Source organism: Paroedura picta, chromosome 12 (assembly GCF_049243985.1).
Source record: "Paroedura picta isolate Pp20150507F chromosome 12, Ppicta_v3.0, whole genome shotgun sequence".
Taxonomy (NCBI): Eukaryota; Metazoa; Chordata; class Lepidosauria; order Squamata; family Gekkonidae; genus Paroedura; species Paroedura picta.
The window spans coordinates 35,659,567-35,682,061 of NC_135380.1; the positions used below are offsets into that span (position 1 = coordinate 35,659,567).

The 22,495-nt window shown below is 42.9% G+C and overlaps 1 protein-coding gene across 11 annotated transcripts in view; it reads left to right on the forward strand.

Moving 5' to 3' along the window:
- CACNA1B (calcium voltage-gated channel subunit alpha1 B) overlaps positions 1-22,495 on the forward strand; it is a 388,158-nt gene that overhangs the window by 304,141 nt on the left and 61,522 nt on the right. For 10 of the 11 annotated variants that reach the window (XR_013225991.1, XM_077306495.1, XM_077306494.1 and 7 more), the window contains 7 exons: positions 2,148-2,244; positions 4,503-4,663; positions 7,992-8,129; positions 10,341-10,542; positions 12,677-12,841; positions 14,048-14,158; positions 14,481-14,564. Coding sequence is in view for 10 of the 11 variants with exons in the window: in XM_077306495.1 (XP_077162610.1) it covers positions 2,148-2,244; positions 4,503-4,663; positions 7,992-8,129; positions 10,341-10,542; positions 12,677-12,841; positions 14,048-14,158; positions 14,481-14,564 (958 nt within the window). In the remaining variant the exon portion in view is untranslated. The remainder of the gene's footprint in view (positions 1-2,147; positions 2,245-4,502; positions 4,664-7,991; positions 8,130-10,340; positions 10,543-12,676; positions 12,842-14,047; positions 14,159-14,480; positions 14,565-22,495) is intronic. The other variant, XM_077306492.1, reaches the window with a different exon arrangement.

The following is a 22,495-nucleotide window of genomic DNA, read 5'->3' on the forward strand; positions in this document are numbered from 1 at the left end:
TTTACCTCTATAGGCTTTCATTTTACCTCTATAGGCTTTCAGGTGATGTTTCATGAGTGCAAAACAGGACTTTCTGTACATTACATTTTTAGGTAGATGCTTAGGAATACTTATTAGAAATCTGTGAGGAACTGTAGCTCCTTGCCAAATATATATTTGTGAGGAAACCTAGATTTCCACCTTGTTATGTATAAAATAATGATGATTGGTTTTAAAACTTTATGATGGAGAGAGAAAGAAAAATATGACATATGCTTTATGGCATGTAGTAGAATGTGGGGGGGAAATCAGGTGGAAAATATTCCAAGGAGCCATGGCAAACAGATATGTTGATCCAGTGGATTTCAAACTTGCTGCTGGTTCTCGAGGACACATATTTCATAAGAAGCACAATGTTGAGGGTGGAAAACAGGTAAAAGTACCAAGCTCAAAATGTTCATTTCAGAATATAACTCAATTTCTCATGGCACCTGTGGATGCTAGCCTCCTGTTTTTTCCCCCATGTGAACTAGTGAAACTTGTTTCTAGGTGGTGATTACACCTTTTTTTGTGTGAAGTAGAGACCTTTACCAATGAGGGTTTGCTAACATGCTGTGTGTATAAAGTGTCATCAAGTTGCAGCTAATGTATGGCAAATCCTAGGTTTCCAAAGCAAGAAACTAACAGAGGTGGTTTGCTACTGCCTTCCCTGACAGAGCAAGTTCCTTGGTGATTTCCCATCCAAACTACTGATGAGGGCCAACTTATCTTAGCTACCAAGATCAGGCTAGTCTGGGCCATCCGCTAACATATTACCTTGTGATTCTGTGTAATCAGCTGGACAATCCAGTTAAGACAAACAAGACATAAGATAATAAAACTCTGCTTTAGCAGCATTCCTTCTGGGTACACAGTGATTTCATTCCCCATCTGGGAACAATCTATACTGTTCTGAGCTAGCTTGTCAGCTTAGAAAATGGAATGGTAAACATTTCTTCGCATTTCTGGTTACTGGTAGTAAAGCAAAGAAATACTTTGCTTAAATAAACTTCCTCTAAGGAATGCAACACCTACTTCAAGCTGCGCCTCTGTCCCATAGACCCTATTCATCTGCATGAACAGCCCAGGACTAACATTTTTTATCACGTGAGCATGTAATAAATCTGCATATTACATGGCTCAGCATGGTTTGAGTTGCATGTATTCTTAAGTTGAGCCCAGAGAACATGAATAAGAAGAAAATAAAAGAGTCTGCCTGCCAGTCCTCTTTCTCTTTCATGTTTGTCTTGGGTAAAAATACTTCATCAAGCTGTCTGTCCCATGAAGGAGGGCTGAAATATTTCAAGGGAACAGTTGTGTTTTCTACACCTTGGTCTAAACATTCTAACAGTGCTAATAAACTGAAAGCTCCCATTTTCCTTTTGGAGGTGGATTTCCCTTCTTCATAGGGGGACGTTGATGGCAAGTATTGTACATTTCAAGGGCGTGTAGTCGGTAACGGGCATGGACAAAGATAGCTTATTGGGGAAGGATTTACAAACCATCACAAACCATCAGAATTCTGAATACAACAGCATCCGAGGCTGCCTTTCATCCAGTCAGACCTCTGGTATACCTTGCAGAGTATTTGCTGCTGTGGTTGGCAGCAGATCTCGAAGGTTTCAGGCAGAGGGGAAAAACTTTTCTTACCTTGCTGAGATTCTTCTTTAAAAAAAAATTGGAGATCCTGACTGGATCCTGGGAGCTTTTGCATGTAAGTGAAGTATTAATCTATTATTGAGCCACGGTCCCATTGAGAGTAGGTTGTCTTTGTGCTTAGTGCCTTTTCAATCATTGGCAGGAATCCGGAGACGCCGGAGTGAGCTTGAGTAGTTGGGTGGATATGCAGCTTGCATGTGTTCCTTTATATCTCTGCAAGAAAAGGGGCTGGATACCTATTGGTTTTTCAAATCAAAATGAAATATTCAAAGAAAGAACCTGACATCGATATGACCCAAATTAGACCCCTTTTTTTCCAGACATCCATTCTAGAATAGAACTTTTGAATGCATTTTGCTGTTTCATTGCTTGGAGGTGAAAGGTGGTTATTACCTGGGCTGTGAAGGCTTTGACTGAGTCCTGAAAGAACCAAAGGCCCCCTGTTGTTGCTCTTGTGTTCTGCCTTGCAGACAAAACAAAGGCAAAGATATCAACACAATCAAGTCCCTGCGAGTGCTGAGGGTCCTCCGGCCTCTGAAGACGATCAAACGCCTGCCAAAGTTAAAGGTAGGTGTTCAACCCTTAGGTCCTCTTGAAACGTACCTTAGTATCCATAACTAGGGATGCTGGCAAGTTTCCTTTCCCCTGGACCTTTGACCCAGAAATCCCCCTTTTGATTTTGCTTCTGCCTTCTGAGAACTGAACTGATGATTCTTATAGCATCATACTATTTTGTTTCCTGGTACATTATAAGCATTGTATATAGGGTATGTATACTCTATAAATTGTCTATAAAAATCATACAATACTCTAATGAGGTAAAGGTAAAGGTATCCCCTGTGCAAGCACCGGGTCATGTCTGACCCTTGGGGTGACGCCCTCCAGCGTTTTCATGGCAGACTCAATATGGGGTGGTTTGCCAGTGCCTTCCCCAGTCATTACCGTTTACCCCCCAGCAAGCTGGGTACTCATTTTACCGACCTCGGGAGGATGGAAGGCTGAGTCAACCTTGAGCCAGCTGCTGGGATCGAACTCCCAGCCTCATGGGCAGACAGCTTCAGACAGCATATCGCTGCCTTACCACTCTGCGCCACAAGAGGCTCTTTTCAATACTCTAATATTGTGACTGATTTTTTATTTCATGTTGTTACCCATTCTGAGAATTAAGGAAGGGTGGAGTAAAAAAAATTGATTGATTATTTATTTGATATGCATAAAGGTAAAGGTATCCCCTGTGCAAGCACTGGGTGACGCCCTCTAGCGTTTTCATGGCAGACTCAATACGGGGTGGTTTGCCAGTGCCTTCCCCAGTCATTACCATTTACCCCCCAGCAAGCTGGGTACTCATTTTACCGACCTCGTAAGGATGGAACGCTGTGTCAACCTTGAGCCGGCTGCTAGAATCGAACTCCCAGCCTCATGGTCAGAGCTTCAGACAGCATGCCGGCTGCCTTACCACCCTGCACCACAAGAGGCTCTTATTTGATATGCATAAACAACATAAATAAAAATACAGAAACAACCAACAGCAGATTATTGATTGCTTGTTTAATAGGATTATATACCACCCCTCCCGGCATAAAACTCAGTATTTGCATTTGACTACTGTTATTTTGGTTTCTTTTGTTCTTACCCTCTATCTGCTGGTTTGTTACCCTTTAATGCTAACAATGATCTCAGAAGCCCTAAATAGCCTAGAGCCTGGCTTTCCTTAGGGCTTCTTTGTTGCAGCATGAACTTTACCCATCTGTTCCCATCTAATCTGGACATCCAAAAGTCATTAACATGGATGACATTTGATAACAGCATTGTCAACACCCAGAGGTCCTCTTCCTCTTTTTCAGGGAGAGCTTGTTAATAGATCTTCAACTAAATAGTTCCTGAATAGTACACATTATCAGGCCAATGTACATGGCTTTCTCTATTGTATTCTTGAAACAATTTTGTGAGGTAGGTTAGGCTGAGGACTAACTACTAGGTTAAAGTCCCTGTGTCTGGTTGAACAATGTAGTCTGGGAGTTCTTTACTTTTCAGGTACATATGGGCCCAATGTCTGAGCAGTAATATCAGGGCTCTCTCAGCCTCACCTACCTCACAGGGTATCTGTTGTGGGGAGAGGAAAGGGAAGGCGAATGTAAGCCGCTTTGAGACTCCTTCAGGTAGAGAAAAGTGGCATATAAGTACAAAGTCGTCTTGTTCTTCTTCAATTTGGATAAGAAGTGCAGTGTGTGGAGACAGCCTACTTGATGTACTGAGAGCCAGCTTGGTGTAGTGGTTAAGATCAGCCACCTCTAATCTGGACAACTGGGTGTCATTCCCTATTCCTTCTCCACATGCAGCCAGTTGGGTGACCATGGGGCTAGTCACCATTGTCTCAGAGCTCTCTCAGTCTAACCTACCTCACAGGTAGGTGTGTCTGTTGTGGGGAGTGTAGGCTGCTTGGAGACTCCTTCATGTAGTAAAAAGCAGCATACAAAAACCAGTTCTCCTTAAGCCTCTCGCCCCACCCCCACTATTTAATGTGTAGCTTATCAGTAAATACAGTTTTCTGAACAAGGCAACCAAAGGGTCTAGGACAGGAGAATTGGGTGGTATTGGAGCCTTGCAGCATGAGTTCTAATCAGGCCTGAGAATATCTCCGAAGTATGGAGAGATATATTCTGTTGACAAATCTGGCGCATTCCTGGAAATAGTGAATTGCGTAGTTAGATCCTGAGAGAGAATGACCAGTCCAATAACTCCAATGAATTTCGCTGCTGAGCTGAGATTTGTACCTACATTTTTTTATGAAGACTGATTGTTCTCTCTCTCTCCTCTCCCTGCAGGCAGTCTTTGATTGTGTGGTGAATTCTCTGAAGAACGTCCTGAATATCCTCATTGTTTACATGCTCTTCATGTTCATCTTTGCTGTCATCGCTGTGCAGCTCTTCAAAGGGCGATTCTTTTACTGTACGGATGAGTCAAAGGATCTGGAGAAAGACTGCAGGTGCCTAAAAATGCATGTGGTTTTGCACAAGAGAAAAACCGAACACTCCCCCCATCTTGTTTCCTTGCAGTTTGGGTTGGGGGGAAGGAGCTTGATCCAGACATTTAGGGCCAGGCACAAATGCTCACTAGGCCTTCCTACACCTGGAGATTCCTTGGAAGAGACAGTGTTCCCTAGAGCAGGGGTAGTCAACCTGTGGTCCTCCAGATGTTCATGGACTACAATTCCCATGAGCCCCTGCCAGCAAATGTGTTTGCTGTCAGGGGCTCATGGGAATTGTAGTCCATGAACATCTGGAGGACCACAGGTTGACTACCCTGCCCTAGAGGAAGCTCTCAGTTACCACCCTGCTTTCTGGTAAGACTCGTGTGCTTTCTGCAGCCATGTCACAGCCAGATATTCTGTGGATCTGCTTTAAAGGAGTGGCCATCTTTAAATAGTGTCTTCTATTAATTTCAAGGAGCCAGGACTTCCAGAACCCCTGCTAGGAGGAGACATCCTCTTAGTTGTAGACCCCCTGCTGTTCTTTGAAGCACTTGGAGGTTTATTCCTTCCCAATTCCCCTTCCTCATTGCCTTTTGGTCTGTTTATATGCCCAATTGCTGGGCATAAAATCAGGGGCTGATTAAACTTTAAAGTCATAATTGATCAAGGGCAGGGTTTTTCAACAGGGCTTTGTGAAACCCTGGGTTTTTTTGATGGCCCTGGAAGGGTTTCCCCAGATGGGTGGGAGTTAATTAATTTAATATATATTAATGTTTAATATTATAATGTTTAATATATTAATGTTTAATATGCATTAAACATTTATCAGGTCATATGACTATATATGCTCATGTCAACATCCCCCCCTCCCAAAATGACCAATGGTGAGCCTGGAAGGGGTGGGAAGGGGAGGGGCCCCAGGTGGGCATGTACACAGCAATGCTTCTTAACCACATTCTGCACGATCCTGCCACTTCTGGAGTTTCTTTAAGCCTGAAGAATGTTTCAGGGTTCCTGAATGGTAAAAAAGTTGAGAAAGGCTGCCCTAGGGAAATGAGTATTTCAACTTCCGTAAGAGTTCCTGAGCCCTGAGTTGTGCCTCTGAGCCTGTTTCAGGTGCTGTCATCAGTGGATACTAGGCTGCCATGAACTAGAAGCAGGGCTATTTCTGCGGCAACCCAGTTTCTTTGGAACACCTTTAAATCAAAGGGTCACTGTCACCCTTTCCTTTCTTTTGGAGGGAATGTAATTTGAGGATGCGTTTGGCAGTCAGTGTAAACAAGTTATTTTTGATGTAGAATAGCTAATTCTGATATTCTCTTTTGAAAACTGCCATTACAGACAGCCTGCAAATTTGGTTAAACAAATAAGTCATGTTACACTTTCTTTCTGTATAGAGCAGTGCCCATATATAAATACTGAATTCCTGGTGAAACAGTTGGTGCCCTGACATCTAGTCAAATTATAGAAAAAGAGACTATAGACTGAAGCACTGTCATACCATTTGTCTGACTCAGCCTTTTCCAACCTTCGGACTTTTTCAGGCTTCAAGGAGCCCCAGAACCTGGCCAAAAGTGGGGCAGGATATCATTAAGGCAGGATACAGGGGGAAAGATGGGGAGCCCCTGGGGAGCTCTCACAAAGCCCCAGAGCTCCAGGGAGCCCTGCCTGGTATCCCTGGTCTATCTTGTTCATTTCATTTACTCTGATTGATAGTTGATCTTTCCCAGCTTATGCTACCTGAAAGCCTTTCAATGTACCTGATATATCTTCCATACCCATTATCTGCTCTACCACTAATTTAGAGCTTCTCCATGCCTCAAAATGCCTTGGTGACAAGGGGCACGTTACTATTCTCTGCTCTCCCTGGTGGATGTCATGTGAGTAACTCAAAAGCCTCACCATACTATATTCCTCAGTGTTTGCTTTCCTTCTTTCCATCCCAGTGTTCGGACAGTTTACAAACAGGGTTTCCCTCAACTAGAGATTCAGGGTGCGTTCCAGAATACATTTTACCTTCAGGTTGAGCCAAAGGAGACACATTGACATATACCAGGGGTAGTCAAACTGCGGCCCTCCAGATGTCCATGGACTACAATTCCCAGGGGCCCCTGCCAGCATTTGCTGGCAGGGGCTCCTGGGAATTGTAGTCCATGGACATCTGGAGGGCCACAGTTTGACTACCCCTGATATATACAGAGGATATGCACAGAGAGTCTAGTCAAGGCTATGGTCTTCCCATACAGCAATGTATGGCTGTGACAGTTGGACTATAAGGAAGGCTGAGCGTCAAAGAATTGAGGCTTTTGAACTCTGGTGCTGGAGAAGACTCTTGCGAGTCCCTTGGACTGCAAGGTGAACAAACCGGTCAGTCCTAGAGGAGATCAGCCCTGACTGCTCCTTAGAAGGCCAGATCCTGAAGATGAAACTCAAATACTTTGGCCACCTCATGAGAAGGAAGGACTCCCTGGAGAAGAGTCTAATGCTGGGAGCGATCGAGGGAAAAAGAAGAAGGGAGAGAATGAAGTGGCTGGATGGAGTCACTGAAGCAGTCGGTGCAAACTTAAATGGACTCCAAGGAATGGTAGAGGACAGGAAGTCCTGGAGGATCATTGTTCATGGGGTCGTGATGGGTCGGGCATAACTTAGCAACTAACAACAACGACAAGCACAGAGAGTACTGGCTGTTCTGTTTCCTCCCAGAAAGAATCCTGGTGTGTACCTTTCAGATCATGTATAATTAGCAAGAAAGATCACCATAGGGGACCAGACCTTCTCGCCTATCATGTAAGAGGATACAAACTCTCTTTTGCTTCAGTTCTGAGCCATCTGTATGTTGCAATGTCATCTCAAAGGATCTTTCTACTAACGCAGACCCATAATCCTTTCACCTTTCACAGATGAAAACAGGGTTGCTTGTGTATTTATGAAATCTCCGTCCTGACAGCTGGTGCCCATTGATGGCTGCGGGCTTTGCCTCTCATAAGCCCTATCCAAGCAGTCTGCTGTAATAACCTGTCTTCTGCTGGCTTCTGAAATGGTTGCTTTAATAAACTGATTGTAAGACCTTTCATTTAAAAAAAGACGGAAGGATGTTTCATGGAGTGTCTGATCTAGGCACACCTCAAGCACACATTTTGCTCAAGGAGCAGTTTTAGAGGGGGAATGAACAAGCTAATCCTCCATTAAAGGCCAAATGGGAACAATGATTGACCAGGGACCCACTCTCAGAACTGTGGCAGGATGGCTCAGGTACAGCAGGTAGGGATCAAGTCCCAGTTCAGTGGGCATCTTCATCTCCTTAGCACTGAGCCTGCTTGATTGTCTGTTTGGTTTCTTCTAGGGGGCAGTATCTGGATTATGAGAAGGATGAAGTTGAAGCTCAGCCCAGGAAATGGAATAAATATGAATTCCACTACGACAATGTTCTGTGGGCTTTATTGACGCTGTTCACGGTCTCCACAGGAGAAGGTTGGCCAACGTAAGTTTGTGTGATGCTTCATGTCTCTGTTAGCTGCCTGGGAGCTCCTGTCTTGGTATTTTATTACGGTCAGGAAAAGCAAAAAAAATGAAGGACTCGTGAAGATGTTCCTTTGTCAGTTTTGTTATTTACGGTTGCTGGACAAATCATTAAGAAGCACAGAGTGTGTTTTTTTGGAATGGCAGGATTCCTTGGAGATTTGTTGCTACATGATTGTCCACTCTTCTCTGACCTATGCATTTGTTCTACTTTGGAACCTGTGAACTTCACAGAACATTTTCAAAAAGACAATTACCTTGAGATGGGAAAGTTGCTGACGTTCAAAATTAGATTCACTGCTGGGGGCTACAACTTAAAAACAAAATTGCATATCTGTTAGTTCCTGTCTCATGTTTTGGTTGCATCCACCTGGAGATTTTGCTCTAATTGGCAATCAAACTAGAGCAGGGATGGGGTGGGGGAAGAGAGAGACAGCCAACCTCTACAACTCTTACATGGTCATGACCCTTGCTCAAAACCAAGTCCAAGATCACTACCCCTCTGGCTGGCTCTATGGCCCACTGTTCCAGTGCACAGTCATTTGTGATGTCTAGGAATCTCATTTCTCTGTCCTGACTTAAGCACATGTTTACAGTCGATGTGAGGTAGTTGAAGTCTCGCAGTATATCAAGATCTGCTTTAGTCACCTCACATACATCATTCTCCATCTCAAGATTTGCAGTGACAATGACATGGAAATGGAAAATGTCCTTGATACGGCTTTCTTCACACATCGGTATTAGCAAAAGATTAAGTCATACTATGAGTATGAAAGGATGGGGTTATGCACTTGAAGGTGTGGGACTGTGAATTTAGAAGCAGACTCAAATATCAGAGTTTGCAGTTCAATTCCATGGGACAAAGTGGCCAGAGCTTTGGACCATTGTGGGGGGAACTAAGCCTCCTCCAAACCTGAGGTCACTAGAAGCAGGGATAAGCTTCACATGCCATCTCAGTGATGTCACCAACTTTTCACTTGTTCATCTAAGTCAAAGACTGCTTTTTTACATTTGTAACTCAGCCATTAATGGGATTGAACTCTACTATCAACTTTGATGTATATACTTGTACTGTCCATATGATGGTTGGCAGATGAATGGTGCAAGTGCCTTTATCATGAATGTATGTGCATAATGATGAAGAAGAAGAGTTGGTTCTTATATGCTGTTTTTCTTTACCCGAAGGAGTCTCAAAGTGGCTTGTATTCACCTTCCCTTTCCTCTCCTCACAACAGACACCCTGTGAGGGAGGTGAGGCTGAGAGAGCCCTGATATTCCTGCTCGATCAGAACAGCTTTATCAGTGCTGTGGCGAGCCCAAGGTCACCCAGCTGGCTGCATATGGAAGAGCGGGGAATCAAACCCAACTCACCAGATTAGAAGTCCACACTCCTAACCACTACACCAAACTAGCTCCAAAGCACTTATAGATATGTAAAAATGTTTTTTTAAGAGAATAAAGCAAATCAGTAGTAAAGAACAATCAAACTAGATATGCAGTATTGCACACCTTGCAACATGAAACTGAATTTCTACTACAGTTTGGTAGATCAGGATGGACTTTGGCTGCAGTTTGGAAAGCTGGACTTAGATTTCAGGCTTTGACTTCAAAAGTTTAGCCTCTGAAGAGGCTAAACAATGACTTTGTACTGAAACCGCAATAAAGAGCTGTTCTGTTCCCATTTTAGCATAAGCCTTAATCATAAAACCAAGGAGAAACAATTTTCATAAGAGCTTGTCATTATCAAAAACAATTCCATATGATGGGAACTTCAAAAATATCAGTTCTAGTAAGCAATTATTTTCTCCTAATCCCATGCTCATTAAGAGCTCCTTCTTATTTTTGCCTTATTATCATCCTGCCCTGTTGAATTGGTTGGGATTCAGCTTCTCTGTATCATATTGAAATGTATTAAATGTTGTGTTTCTACTGACATTTTTCTCTGTTTTATGAATTGGATATTAGCCACATTTGTATATATTTCTGTAAAGTTGTGTATACAATAAGAATATACCCACTTTTTATTATATTTGGTGTACTGCTTATTTTTATGGCCCTCTTTTTCTTTACATGGTTTATCGGGGGGGGGGGGGTCTTTTCAGCCATTGCTTCTCTCCTCTCACTTCCTATGTCAGGTTCTTATTTGACTTCTCTGCCTCTTTGTTTTTCACAGTGTTTTGAAGCACTCGGTTGATGCAACATATGAAAACCAGGGCCCAAGTCCCGGGTTCCGAATGGAGATGTCCATCTTTTATGTGGTGTATTTCGTCGTCTTCCCTTTCTTCTTTGTCAACATCTTTGTGGCTTTAATCATCATCACCTTCCAGGAGCAAGGTGACAAAGTCATGTCTGAATGCAGCTTAGAGAAGAACGAGGTACTTGTGTAGACCATAAGACTGTAAAATGCTGCCAGGGCTGGCCTTAAACATGTTACTATCCAAGACCAGTCTTAATAGCTTTTCCTGCCTGCTAGAGTTACAGATCTAATTTACAACTTCACACATTGAGGCTGTAAAGCTAATAGGAAGCCAGGGGGATTCTGGTGTATTCATGTAAGTGTGTCTTTATGACTGGTTCAGAATTCAGGCTGCCACTTTGTGCTCAAACGTTGAGACTTCCACATGGTCATCAAGAGTTGTGAACGGTCTCTGTCTAAGACATCAAAAACAAAGCTAAGAAATATTTTCAAAGAGAAGAATAATGAGAAACCATGTCGGAACAATTATCTGTCTGCAGTTGACCTTATACGAACTGTAAAAAATAACACCGTAATATACGAATTGTAAGAAATAGAGCAGTAGCAAGATCCCAGGTACACACTCATTTTTATATTCTCTTAATATTGTCTTCAGAATACATGAAAAATATATCTATCATATTTAGATATTCCTCAACAGAAAAACTGTGTAGCTCCATAGTACTTCATGAACGAGATTACAGCAGAGGAATGACAGCAAAATTACTAGTAATGTTGGTTACAAAAAGACTATATCTTCATAATCAGAAATTATGATATTATTAACATTCTGATTAATCAGAATGGCAATAACCATCTAAAAAGTAATGCATATTGATTGCCTTGAAAGTATAGAAGCAGGTAGCAGTAACTTAAGACATTAGAATGCCAACATGGGTTACTGCTTACAACTGTGAATGCACTCAGTCACCCAGAAACAAAACTTAAACTCCTTTGGTGTCTGTATTTAACATTGTAATCTCATGATTGCAAGACAAAATTTAATGCCAACCCTGGAAAGCAGTGAAAGAAATTATTATATACTACAAAAACAACTACTGTATGTACTTTTGATACTCAAGACATAAAGTGCATATCAAACCTGAATTTAAGGCAAGGACTGATTATAATTCTATGCAGAGGTGGGGGAGAGAGAACTAGAGACCTAAGCTGTATATAAGGAACTTTAAACATTGTTGCCCAATATATTTGGGTCATTGCTTTAGTTGACCAAAAGGTTTTATAACAGACTAGCTTCAAAGCCCGTTCATAAGAACGGGCTTTGAAAGGGCCCTCCCCGTGAGCTTTCCAGCTGCTTTCCAGGCCGCCGGGAAGCACTGAGGGTGAGGGTGAGGGGAGGGTGGGAGGGTTGGGGGAGAGGGAGCGCTTCCTGGGGCTTCTAACAGCCAGGCACGTTTGTGAGGCAAAGGATGAGGGCTTGGTGAGGGAAGGCAGGAGCTGTAGGGGCAGGGCCAATCAGGGTGCAGCTGGCTGTACCCTGAGTGGCCCTATTCCAACTTGGACAGGGAGGGCGGGAGCTGTAGGGGCAGGACCAATCCGGGTGCAGCTGGCTGCACCCTGATTGGCCCTGGAGAGGCTGAACCATTCATCCCCCAAGGCTGTTTTACAATTATTAAGAGGTACCAAATGGATAAAATGGCATTTCTGCCAGAAACATAAGTACAGTTGATATAGCTTGCAAGAATCTTGGTAATTCTGACTAATTTACTAGCCCAAGTGGGGCTTTTGTTCTCTCCTGAGACTAGCTTCCAGATGTTATTTATTTATTTATTATATTTATATACTGCCCTCCCCGGAGGCTCATTTCCTATATGGGAATGAACTCTGGAATGCAAGGTTGCCACAAGGGGAAACTGGGTGAAATGTTCCAGGGGCACAGATCAAGGAGCTGGGTATGTGGCTCCTGGGGGGGAAGTAACAAGGTGCCTGTTGAATTCAAACATCTTTTTGAATTCTTCTGTGTACTGGAGATACGGGGCTAGTGATAGGGATTGTTTTTTTATCTGGGGGCCTTTCATGGCTCATAGTTACCTGAATGTGTGAACTCATATCCTTGGCACCTTGCAACTCCTCATCTTGTGTACAAACTTACACACAAACCAAAGTCACAAGGACAATGCTGCCCTTGTAGGAAAACCGTAGCATTTGCAGCTACCCTTCACTCGGGGCTTATGATTAACGTTGGATGCAGATGGAAACCATTAGCTGTGAGCAGACCCTTTTCCTATTGCTTCCCCACCCTGTCTTTATAGAGAGCCTGCATAGACTTTGCCATAAGTGCCAAGCCTCTAACCCGCTACATGCCTCAAAACAAGCAGTCATTCCAGTACAAGATGTGGAAATTTGTGGTGTCTCCTCCTTTTGAGTACTTTATCATGGTCATGATTGCACTCAACACCATCGTGCTGATGATGAAGGTTAGTGACTTCAGTTTTGTGACTGAGAGAAGCTCATTATGATGCAGGGGAACAGCGTGTTGAACTTGTGCATGGAAAATCCCATTGCAGATACCCACCCTCCACAGCCATGCTGCAGAGCAATGTGTCACTGCTCTGGGTGAGACGTTGACTGTCAGCCTAACCTTTCCTGGCAGGTTGCAAGATAATTCACCCTTAACCCTTGGAACAGAGAGAGAAATTTATCCTTAAATGCAATAAAATGAGTTGAAGGGGAACTCTGTTGCTGGGGGGGAAGAGATGAACATGAAGCCCCACATTCTCTTCCAATTTCCTGCAGCCTCAGTTCTGCCTGCATGGCCTCAGGTTGGAAGGGGATCATGCCTTATATGATTTTTTAATTTCTCATCTTTGCTGTTTCAACTTCTCAGATTTTTTGATCTTGCTTCTTCTGTGTGAAAATCAAATCCACAAGTTTTTTTTTCTTGACATATTTTGTTTCCCTCCATTGAATTTTCCCAGCAGCACCAGGGGAAAATCCTCCCTGGCTGAGAAGCTTCTTATCTTTAGCTATAGCTTTACATGCTACATGTATCTCCTCTGTGACCCTGGTCCTCTCGCATGTTATTTCCCTCCTTCCCCCACTGCATTAACTTCCCTCCTTCTCCCATTGCATCTTACAGCATTAAAAAAAAAACGATTTAGTGCATCATGCCAGCAGTTTCAGTGTCAGGCAGAAGAAGAACAGATCCCTCCACCCAAAAAAAAAAGAAAAACCAGAATTCAGCCTAGCCTGGAAGAAATTCACCTACCATCCCACAGTAGCTATCAGCAGTTCCCTGGACATACAAGGAAGGGTCACAAGAGACAAATGCTAGCACATCCTTTCCTGACCACCACTCGCAATCTGCCTAAGTTCATAAAATCAGCATTTCTGTCTAGCCTCTGCTTTAAAACTTCCAAGGAACTCGCCACCTCCTGAAGAATCCTGTTCCACTGAGGAACCACTTTAACTGTCAGGAACTTCTTACGGATGTTTAGCTGAAAACTCTTTTGAATTCATTTCAACCCATTGGTTCTGGTATAGCTTGTATCAAGAGATCCAGTGTTGTAAGAGATGACAGGATGACTCTAGTAATGCGCGTGAACCATTTTTATTTTTTTTAATTACTGTGAATATCACTTGCTAAACCTTTGAGTAACTTGTTTTCTTTCATCTCCATTTAGTTCTATGATGCTCCAGCTCCATATGAAGAAATGCTGAAATGCCTCAACATTATGTTTACCTCCATGTTCTCATTGGAGTGTGTGCTGAAGATTATTGCCTTTGGTGCACTGGTAGGAACTCTCCCCTCCTCCTTGTCCATTGCCTTGATCACTGTCTGTGTTTGTGTGTGTTTCAAAACTCATCCATCCATTCATTCATTCATTCATTACCACCCTCCCCTTGCGGTTCAGGGCGGTTTACATGGAACATGGAACAACATAATAAGTACAATATAGTTCAATAACAATATCAAATAATAACAACAGCAGTAACAGTGGTATCAATAACAGCCTAATAACTAATGGTAACAACATTAACGTTAACTGTGATCACATCCAGTGAAATAACTTAACATGGTCTCTATGAGTTGTTATGATTTCTTTTATCTTTCAGAATTACTTTCGGGATGCTTGGAACATCTTTGATTTTGTTACTGTCTTGGGAAGTATTACTGATATTTTAGTAACGGAGATTGCGGTGAGTAGAGATCATATGAACTTGCTTTGTTATCTGGCTAAATGCTGTCGAGGTCAACAATGACTTCAGTTGCCCACAGTCTATTATTATTCTATGCATCCTTCAAGAACCAGAAGAAATTTTAGGATGAGCCTAGGATGTGAATCTAGTGGTCTAAAACAAAGATATGTGGTTTTTCAGCCACAGCGGTGGAAATTTAGGGTAAACATTGGGAAGAACTTCCTAATTGTCCCTTAAAAGCTGCTGACTGCCAGCCTGAGAAGAAATTCAAGTGGAGCAGGAACAGTTCATAGGATCCTCCTGCCCTCATGTATGAATTCTCTTACTTGCCTTTACCATACTCAGATGCTAAATTCAAAAAACTGGATTTGTGTTACTCAGGCCAGCCTAAAACACGCTGAAGTCCTTGGGCTATATCAAGTTTAAGAGGTCTCATAGCATTACCAAAAAATTATATTAGTTAAATAGACTTTTAAAATTTAGAGGATCTCATCATCTGTAACCCTAAAATATAGTTTACGTTGCTGGCTTATAAATCCAGCTGTGAGAGTACCCACTAAAGCAGGGGTAGTCAACCTGTGGTCCTCCAGATGTTCATGGACTACAATTCCCATGAACCCCTGCCAGCAAATGCTGGCAGGGGCTCATGGGAATTGTAGTCCATGAACATCTGGAGGACCACAGGTTGACTGCCCCTGCACTAAAGGATGCAGTTAATGTTGGTCAGTTATAATGCTGAACCATAATTAATGGGGTGGGGAGGGAGCACATGACTGTGCACTGGGATCTTTCCAAGCTGAAAATATACCTTATTGGTGTTTTTCAGATATATTTTGGCATCCAAAAAGTATCTGGCTTTTTTTTTTTAAGTTTTTTTGGGGAGAATCCTGGATATTTTTGGGAGCCTGGAAGATTGGGGAAATAGCTGAGAAGTAGGAGGCTGCTCCTCATATTTCGGCTCCCCCCCCCCCACTTTTCCTGTAATCCATTTAAACTAGGGGTAGGCAAACTGCGGCCCTCCAGATGTCCATGGGCTACAATTCCCAGCAGCCCCTGCCAGCAAACGCTGTCAGGGACTCATGGGAATAGTAGTCCATGGACATCTGGAGGGCCGCAGTTTGACTACCCCTGATTTAAACCATGGAGGGTCTATTAGATCTGGGGGGAAATGAGGTATCCCAGATTTGAATTCTTCCACAGAATTGTGATCCGGGATGTTTTGGAAATCCCAAAATTTTGGTTTTTTTTTTTCAAAAAGACCCATCCTCCAAAATCCTGCAGATCCTTACACATTCTTTCCTAGCTTCAGAACATGACTAAATTATACAAAAGAATAATGCACATGCAATTTGCCTTAATTAACATAATTAACGACTGATAGTGACAGAGCTGTGATAAATAATCCTCCAGTTACCCTTTTTGCAACTAACCCTTTTGTAAACTCCTCTCCAGCATATTTTGTTAACAAAGTTGTATCTTCTTCCTTGGAGGCTATGGGTGTATTTTTCTGTTTTTGTCCTAATGTGTGGAGTGGGGAGCCCCCCCCTTCCTTCCCTCTCCCATCTATATCAATGCATTCTTTGTTCTCTATCAGTTTTGTCAACTTCTGATGTTTCCTGCAAATGAGAGCCACCATCAGAAGTCCGAAGGCTAATAAGCAATTGGTGAAATCAGAAAAAGGAGCTTGGCTCACTTACGGCATGAGTATTGGCCACAGCATTTGAGTCAGTACTCTAGGACTGCCTTAACCTGTAAGAGGAAAAGAGGAATGCACAAAACGGGAATTCTCTCATGCAGTCTCCAGTCTTCCCAAATGGCTCACTGAAAGACAAAATATCGGCCATGTTTCAGTGGTGGTCCTTTGGCCAGTTTTGGTTCTTTGGCCTGATGCATTCTTCACTTGGCTGTTCTCTAGACTTGTCCATCCTTTGGCAAGACGTCATTGCATACTGAATCACTACTGTGGAACAGTGCCTTCATCAGTCCTATAAACAAGATTCTCTCATGCTGTCTCCAGTTTTTTCAGACGCCCCACTGAAAGACAAGGTGTTCCTAGGCAAAAATAATGATACTGTTAATATTTATGTATTTATTTAGGGAATTTAGACACTGCCTTGCCAGTCACCTGCTTGAGGCAGGTCTCTTAATTGGTTCATTCACCATCTGTGATTATTCTTTTACCTCACTGTACTGTTGGCCTTTTATTGAATGAAATAAGAGAAAAGCAAGAATTGTCCAAATCTGGACCTCTTCCCAGCCCCTTTCCTAGCTGTGTGAACACAGATTAATCAGACAACATGAATCTTTTCTGTACTTGGATTGTAGCGCAGTGCTGTCTGCTGTCCAGACAGGACAACTTCAGACGATATGTCAAGTGGAACGGGCTAATCTTACGGTGCAGGTATTCCAGAATTTGGGCTGGTATTGGCTCTTCCACTTTCCTTTTCTTGAGCCAAAGAAACCAGTTCACCTGGTTATACCCTGCATATTGTGTCAGTAGCTCAACAACCAGCAGACTGTAAAGGAGTAAAGATAAAAGAAAAAGAATATGTGTGATAATTTGCATTCTTTTTGATTTCCTAGTTGTGTCGTATTTGTAATTTTTGTGAATGCTTTGGATACTTTGGATTTTTTTATTTCTCTAGGCAAAAATGCTGATGTCAGTTTCCCTCCACTTTTGTTTTTCAGATTTGCAAATAGTTAACAATTCAGTTGGCATTTTTAGCTGTTTAATTAGTGAGAAGAACAACAAAAAAAAAACTCCAGTGGCACCTCAAATGCTAACTCAGTACAATACAGTTTCCTATATATGTGCCCACCCACTGGGTCAGCTTGCATCCCTCCTCTGGGGCCTGGCTTTAGGTTGACACTGCCAAGTCAGTTGACCCTTCCACAGCAGTGTCCCTATAGTTTGGTCCTTAGAACTCTGCGTCTGCAGCCCAGGGGTTTCTGTGGGTATTGGTGCTGAGCCAACCTCCAGGAACCCCAGACAACCCAGTAGCATGAACATGGGCCACTTCAAGACACGTTGGCCAGCTTCCTGAGCATGTGTGAGATCATTCTTGATCACAACTGAGCAGGGAAAAGACTGGGGGAAGTAGCTTTGGTTCATAAAGTTATCAGTTCTCTCACACATGTTTCATCATTCTCAAAACAGCATTAAGGATTTTGAGAATCTGCTCATTCCTTTATATTCTATCAAGTAATTAACCAAAATAGTGAAAAGGTTGAGTAGGCATCTGCTCAAATCAATCTTTACTCAGCGGGCAGCCCTCCTCTTGTTCTTGCTTGCTTCTCAGCACCAGTTGCCAATCAGAAAGCCACAATAATGGACACGCCCACCTGGGTTCTCTCCAATGGATGCTGACCCATCCTGTATCCCAGTGCTGTGTTGACTGGCCATCCTGTTGATTCATGCACCACCTACGTGGCTTACAGGTGGAGGCAAAGCCAACCATATGGCTTGAACTACAGTGGGAGGAATGGAGGAGGGAGTTCTCGAGACCTGAACACAATTTTGGAAACTGGCACCTCTAGCTTTGCCTGGGAATGAAAAAAAATGAGAAGAAGCTGTTTGTGAAGTGTCTCATGATTTGCATTACCAAATGAAATGCAAATAATTGGATGCAGTGTTTTTAATTTCCAGGATTTGATCATTTTCTTTAGGCAAACAGTTTTTCAAAACCACCTGATATTTTCCAGTACGACCTTTGGTGCTTCTGTCCTTTGCTTGTCCCGATGACTCATTTTTCTCTTTTTTTTTTTCTTTCTTTCTTTCTTTTGTTGTTGTTGTGTTCCTTATTTTTTGCCTTACCTTCCTGCCGAATCACGCCATCCACTCAACACACAATGCGAAAAACCCATGTCTCCGTCTGTATGTTGTGCACCTGCTGCTCAAACCAAATACTAATCTTAACACAAAAAAACTTGTAAATAATCTTGCAAATATTCATCCATGAAAACATCACATATAGGACACGGTTGGTTTCATTGAATTTTTAACAACAATCTCCTGCTTCTTTATTTTTCCTCTTGGTTTTATTTTGCTTCACTTCTACTTATCTGTGCTTGAGATTTCAGAGTGCATCGGTGAAAAATGCTTCTCTGTCTGTGTTTGCGCTGTGGTTTTTGACCAGATTTGCTTGTGATGTTTTCTTTCTGTAGACTGACTGTAGTTGGATGCAAACCTGCCATTACCAATATCCCTTTCTTCGTTCTTGGTCTTTCCATAACCAGTTGAGGGGGGGGGGAAATCAATACATTAATAATAAAGAGAGATTTAAAATATGCTAAAGACAAATTGGACAAGGATAGACCCAGTGTAGAACATAGCATGTTGACAAGAACTGAGATGAGCCAAATTGCTACGTAACTATTGAGCCCAAGTAAATGTGACATTAAAGATCTGTGATCAAATTATCTGACAGTAATTTAGAAGAAGACAAGTTTATTCTTATATATGCTGCTTTTCTCTACCAAAAGGAGTCTCAAGGACGGTTTACGGACTGGAAGTTTCATGTCAGTCTGCAGTTTTCGTTGTGGCAGGTTGCCCCACCTCTTCCTGCACCCACACAGGGGAGCATTTGGCCCGGTGTGCCTCATCTGCCCCCAATTTGTACTCCTGCATGGGAGCTGGGGCAGTGAAGTTCCCAGTGCGTAAGCGGTCAAAGCATCTTACAGTCACCTTTGCCTTTCCTCTACCCACAACAGATACCCTATAAAGCAGGTGAGGTTGAGAAAGCCCTGACATTACTGCTCATTCAGAACAGCTTTATCTGTGCTGAGCCAAGGTCACCCAGCTGGCTGCATGTGGAGGAGCAGGGAATCAAACCCAGTTCACCAGATTAGAAGTTGTAGCTCCAAATCACTATACCAAGCTGGCTCTCCATACCAAGCTGATTTAGCTATAAAAAGCTGCCGTGGGTGGTATAAATTGGGGGCATGGTGGTAGCCAGTTGGAAATACCATTCCTTGCCAATGAATTGGCCAAACAAATTATATGAAATTGTAAGAAAATACCCCCTTCAAGGGTATGGAGGTTTATCATGGAATATAATTATACATTACACATGTATAATTACCCATTCCTTCTTCAAATAAAGGTTCCTGGCTTGGGGTGAGTGACTCAGTGGTACAGTAATTTCTCTGTGACCAGCACCTCCAGCCTGAAGGATCTTGGCTATCAAATCTACCTGAGATGATGAGAACTGCTGCCAGCCAACATAGACAATAGCAGATTATGTGTGCAAACAATAACCTTCACTAGATACGAGATCTGTGATGAGGTGCTTATATTTTCTCCCAGAGGGCGAATTGTAGCTCCAGGGATGTTTTCTGTATCAAGAAAATGGCAAGTGGGGAAAAGACCGACTCCCTCCTGGCCTTGTCACCATTTAGAATAATGCTACTTGATTCCCCAGCATGAACTTCTGCAACGGTTCAGCCAATCACCCCCTGCAAGCAGGCAGCAAAACAATAGGAGTAAATTATGCCAGTCAGAAAGGCTGTGATTTATTTTTTAGCTATAAAAAAGGGCGTCCTGCTCTCAGACATCACTGTGACTATTGTTGCACACTGAGAACACAGACATGTTAAAGAGTTACCACTGATTATGGAAGGATGAGGGCAGCATGTGCATGGGGCTCTTTATGTTGTGTGTCTTAGCGACTCCTCCTGCAACTAGTGCTGAGACCAGTCTCTGGAGAGCTTTGCTAAATACTGAGGAACTCTGATCTCCCTGCCCCCCAGCATTGCCCATTTAGGGGTGCCGATGTGAATTTGTGAAAGGGAGCTGAAGATTTGGAAAAAAAAATGGCTAAGGTTCAATTGTTCGAAGGCCTTAAACTCTCGTGGCTTCCAAATATAGTGCAGACTCTTAAATTAACCCGCAACAGTGGAACATGGTGTGGGGATAGGTTTTCTTTCGTTGTGATTCACCTGCCTTACCTTTCCCGTTCCTAGATGGAGGTGTCCACTTATATCTAGGCTTGGTTTATGTGCTGTAGTGAAAGACAGGTTGTCATTTGGAGGAGGGCAGGATGCTGTTCCCATTGGCTGCAGAGGAAAGGACACGCGGTAATGGGTTTAAACTACAAGTACAACGATATAGGCTAGATATCAGGAAAAGATTTTTCACAGTCAGAGTAGTTCAGCAGTGGAATAGGCTGCCTAAGGAGGCGGTGAGCTCTCCCTCACTGGCAGTCTTCAAGCAAAGGTTGGATACACACTTTTCTTGGATGCTTTAGGATGCTTAGGGCTGATCCTGTGTTGAGCAGGGGGTTGGACTAGATGGCCTGTGTGGCCCCTTACAACTCTATGATTCTATGAGATTCTATGATTCTATGATTCTATGACAGGGGTGGCTGAGATGCGATGGCCGCTTGTGTTTTTGCATGCCAGGAGTCCTGGGTCCAATCCCAAGCATCTTCCATTAAGGGATCTTGGGTAGCAAGTCTAGGAAAGCATATATACATTCTACTCCAGTCCTGATAGCTATCTTGAAATGCAGACTGAAACCTTTTTATGAAAGGGAACAGTCTTTAAAACCATGCCATTGTGATAATTTTACTAAACTGGTCATTGTTGTTGTTTGATGCTGTCTGCTGACGTCAGGCTCTGTTAGGAAGGGAAGGCTGGTTAAATTGTGTGAATGAATGGATAAAAGCTAACTATTAAAGCTCTAGATTCTTGGCCCCCAGTTTTGACAGCCCCGACCAGCCCAGGAGGACAGTTCCTTGCTTCTTTCACTTGCTCTCTGCATGCTTGGTGCTGTCTACTCATTTTGTGATCTTTGCGCTTTTCTCTTTTCTCTTTATTTGAGGACTGAGTCTGAAGTAAGATGTGTACACTTGACTCTAAGCTGCTTGTGTCTCTTGAAAACAAATGCCAGCCAAATGCATGCCCGACGGCTGATTTTCTTGAACTTTTTAATGGTCCTGGTGGAATGCAGCGCTATTGGCACCACTATCAACTAGCTAGCATTTGAAGTAGTGGCTGGATAAAGCCATGAGCCTTGCGCACCCAAAATAGCAAGGGCTGTGGGGCAGCTTTTCTTTCAGCAGGCTTCCAGTAGCAAAAGAGTAACATGGGGGGGGGTGAGGGGGGGAAGTGAGCTTAGCTTTGGCTACAAGTTCCTCCTTCTAATTGTGGTATCCACCCAGCCCCCACATATGTAGTGGGATTTTTAATCAAGGAAAAAGATGGAAATGAAATTGCTTACATTGCTATTCAGTGTAATTGGGTTCAGAACAAACTGAAGGCATACGTGTTGTTTGATTGATAGAGAGGGGACCTCAGACACACTTTTGTTGGGTTGTATCACTGGAAAATCTGGTTTTGATGATGGAAAATAGAAAGCAGAATTGAACAAGCACATATACAGAGGGGAGAGGGGGGGAATCACAGATCCCCTCTAGTGTTGCTTTGAACCAGTTTAAAAGGGTCAAATCAAATGAGCTATTAAATGCCATTCTGTTTCCAAGGCAATATCTACTGGGAAACGCTTTACACCTTCTACAAACAGGCTTTTTGGGGGGTTCAGGCTGGCCTGCCGCCTGTTGTCGAAGTCTGGCTGAGACCCTCATCAGGAAACCTTTCCATAAATTGGAGTGGAGTGATACCCTTAATCTCCATCCAGGCCTCAATTTTTAATCTTGACAAATTAAAGGAAGGTATTTTAAAAATGCTGCACACAAGTCCTTCCTTTGCCATGGAGCAGGCCACTGGAAGATCTATCTGTTTTTTGGCTTATATAAGTTTGTTTTCATCATTCTTGAGTGACAGTGAATTTTATGGCTCATAATCCTGCCCCATCAAGCAAGCAAAAAAACAGAAAACAACTTGAGGGCTCTCTCTTCATACTTCCCCATAGCCAAAGGAGGGTCTCTTGTGGAAAGGGTTTTTCTCAAACGTGCTTGCATGACCTGCACTGA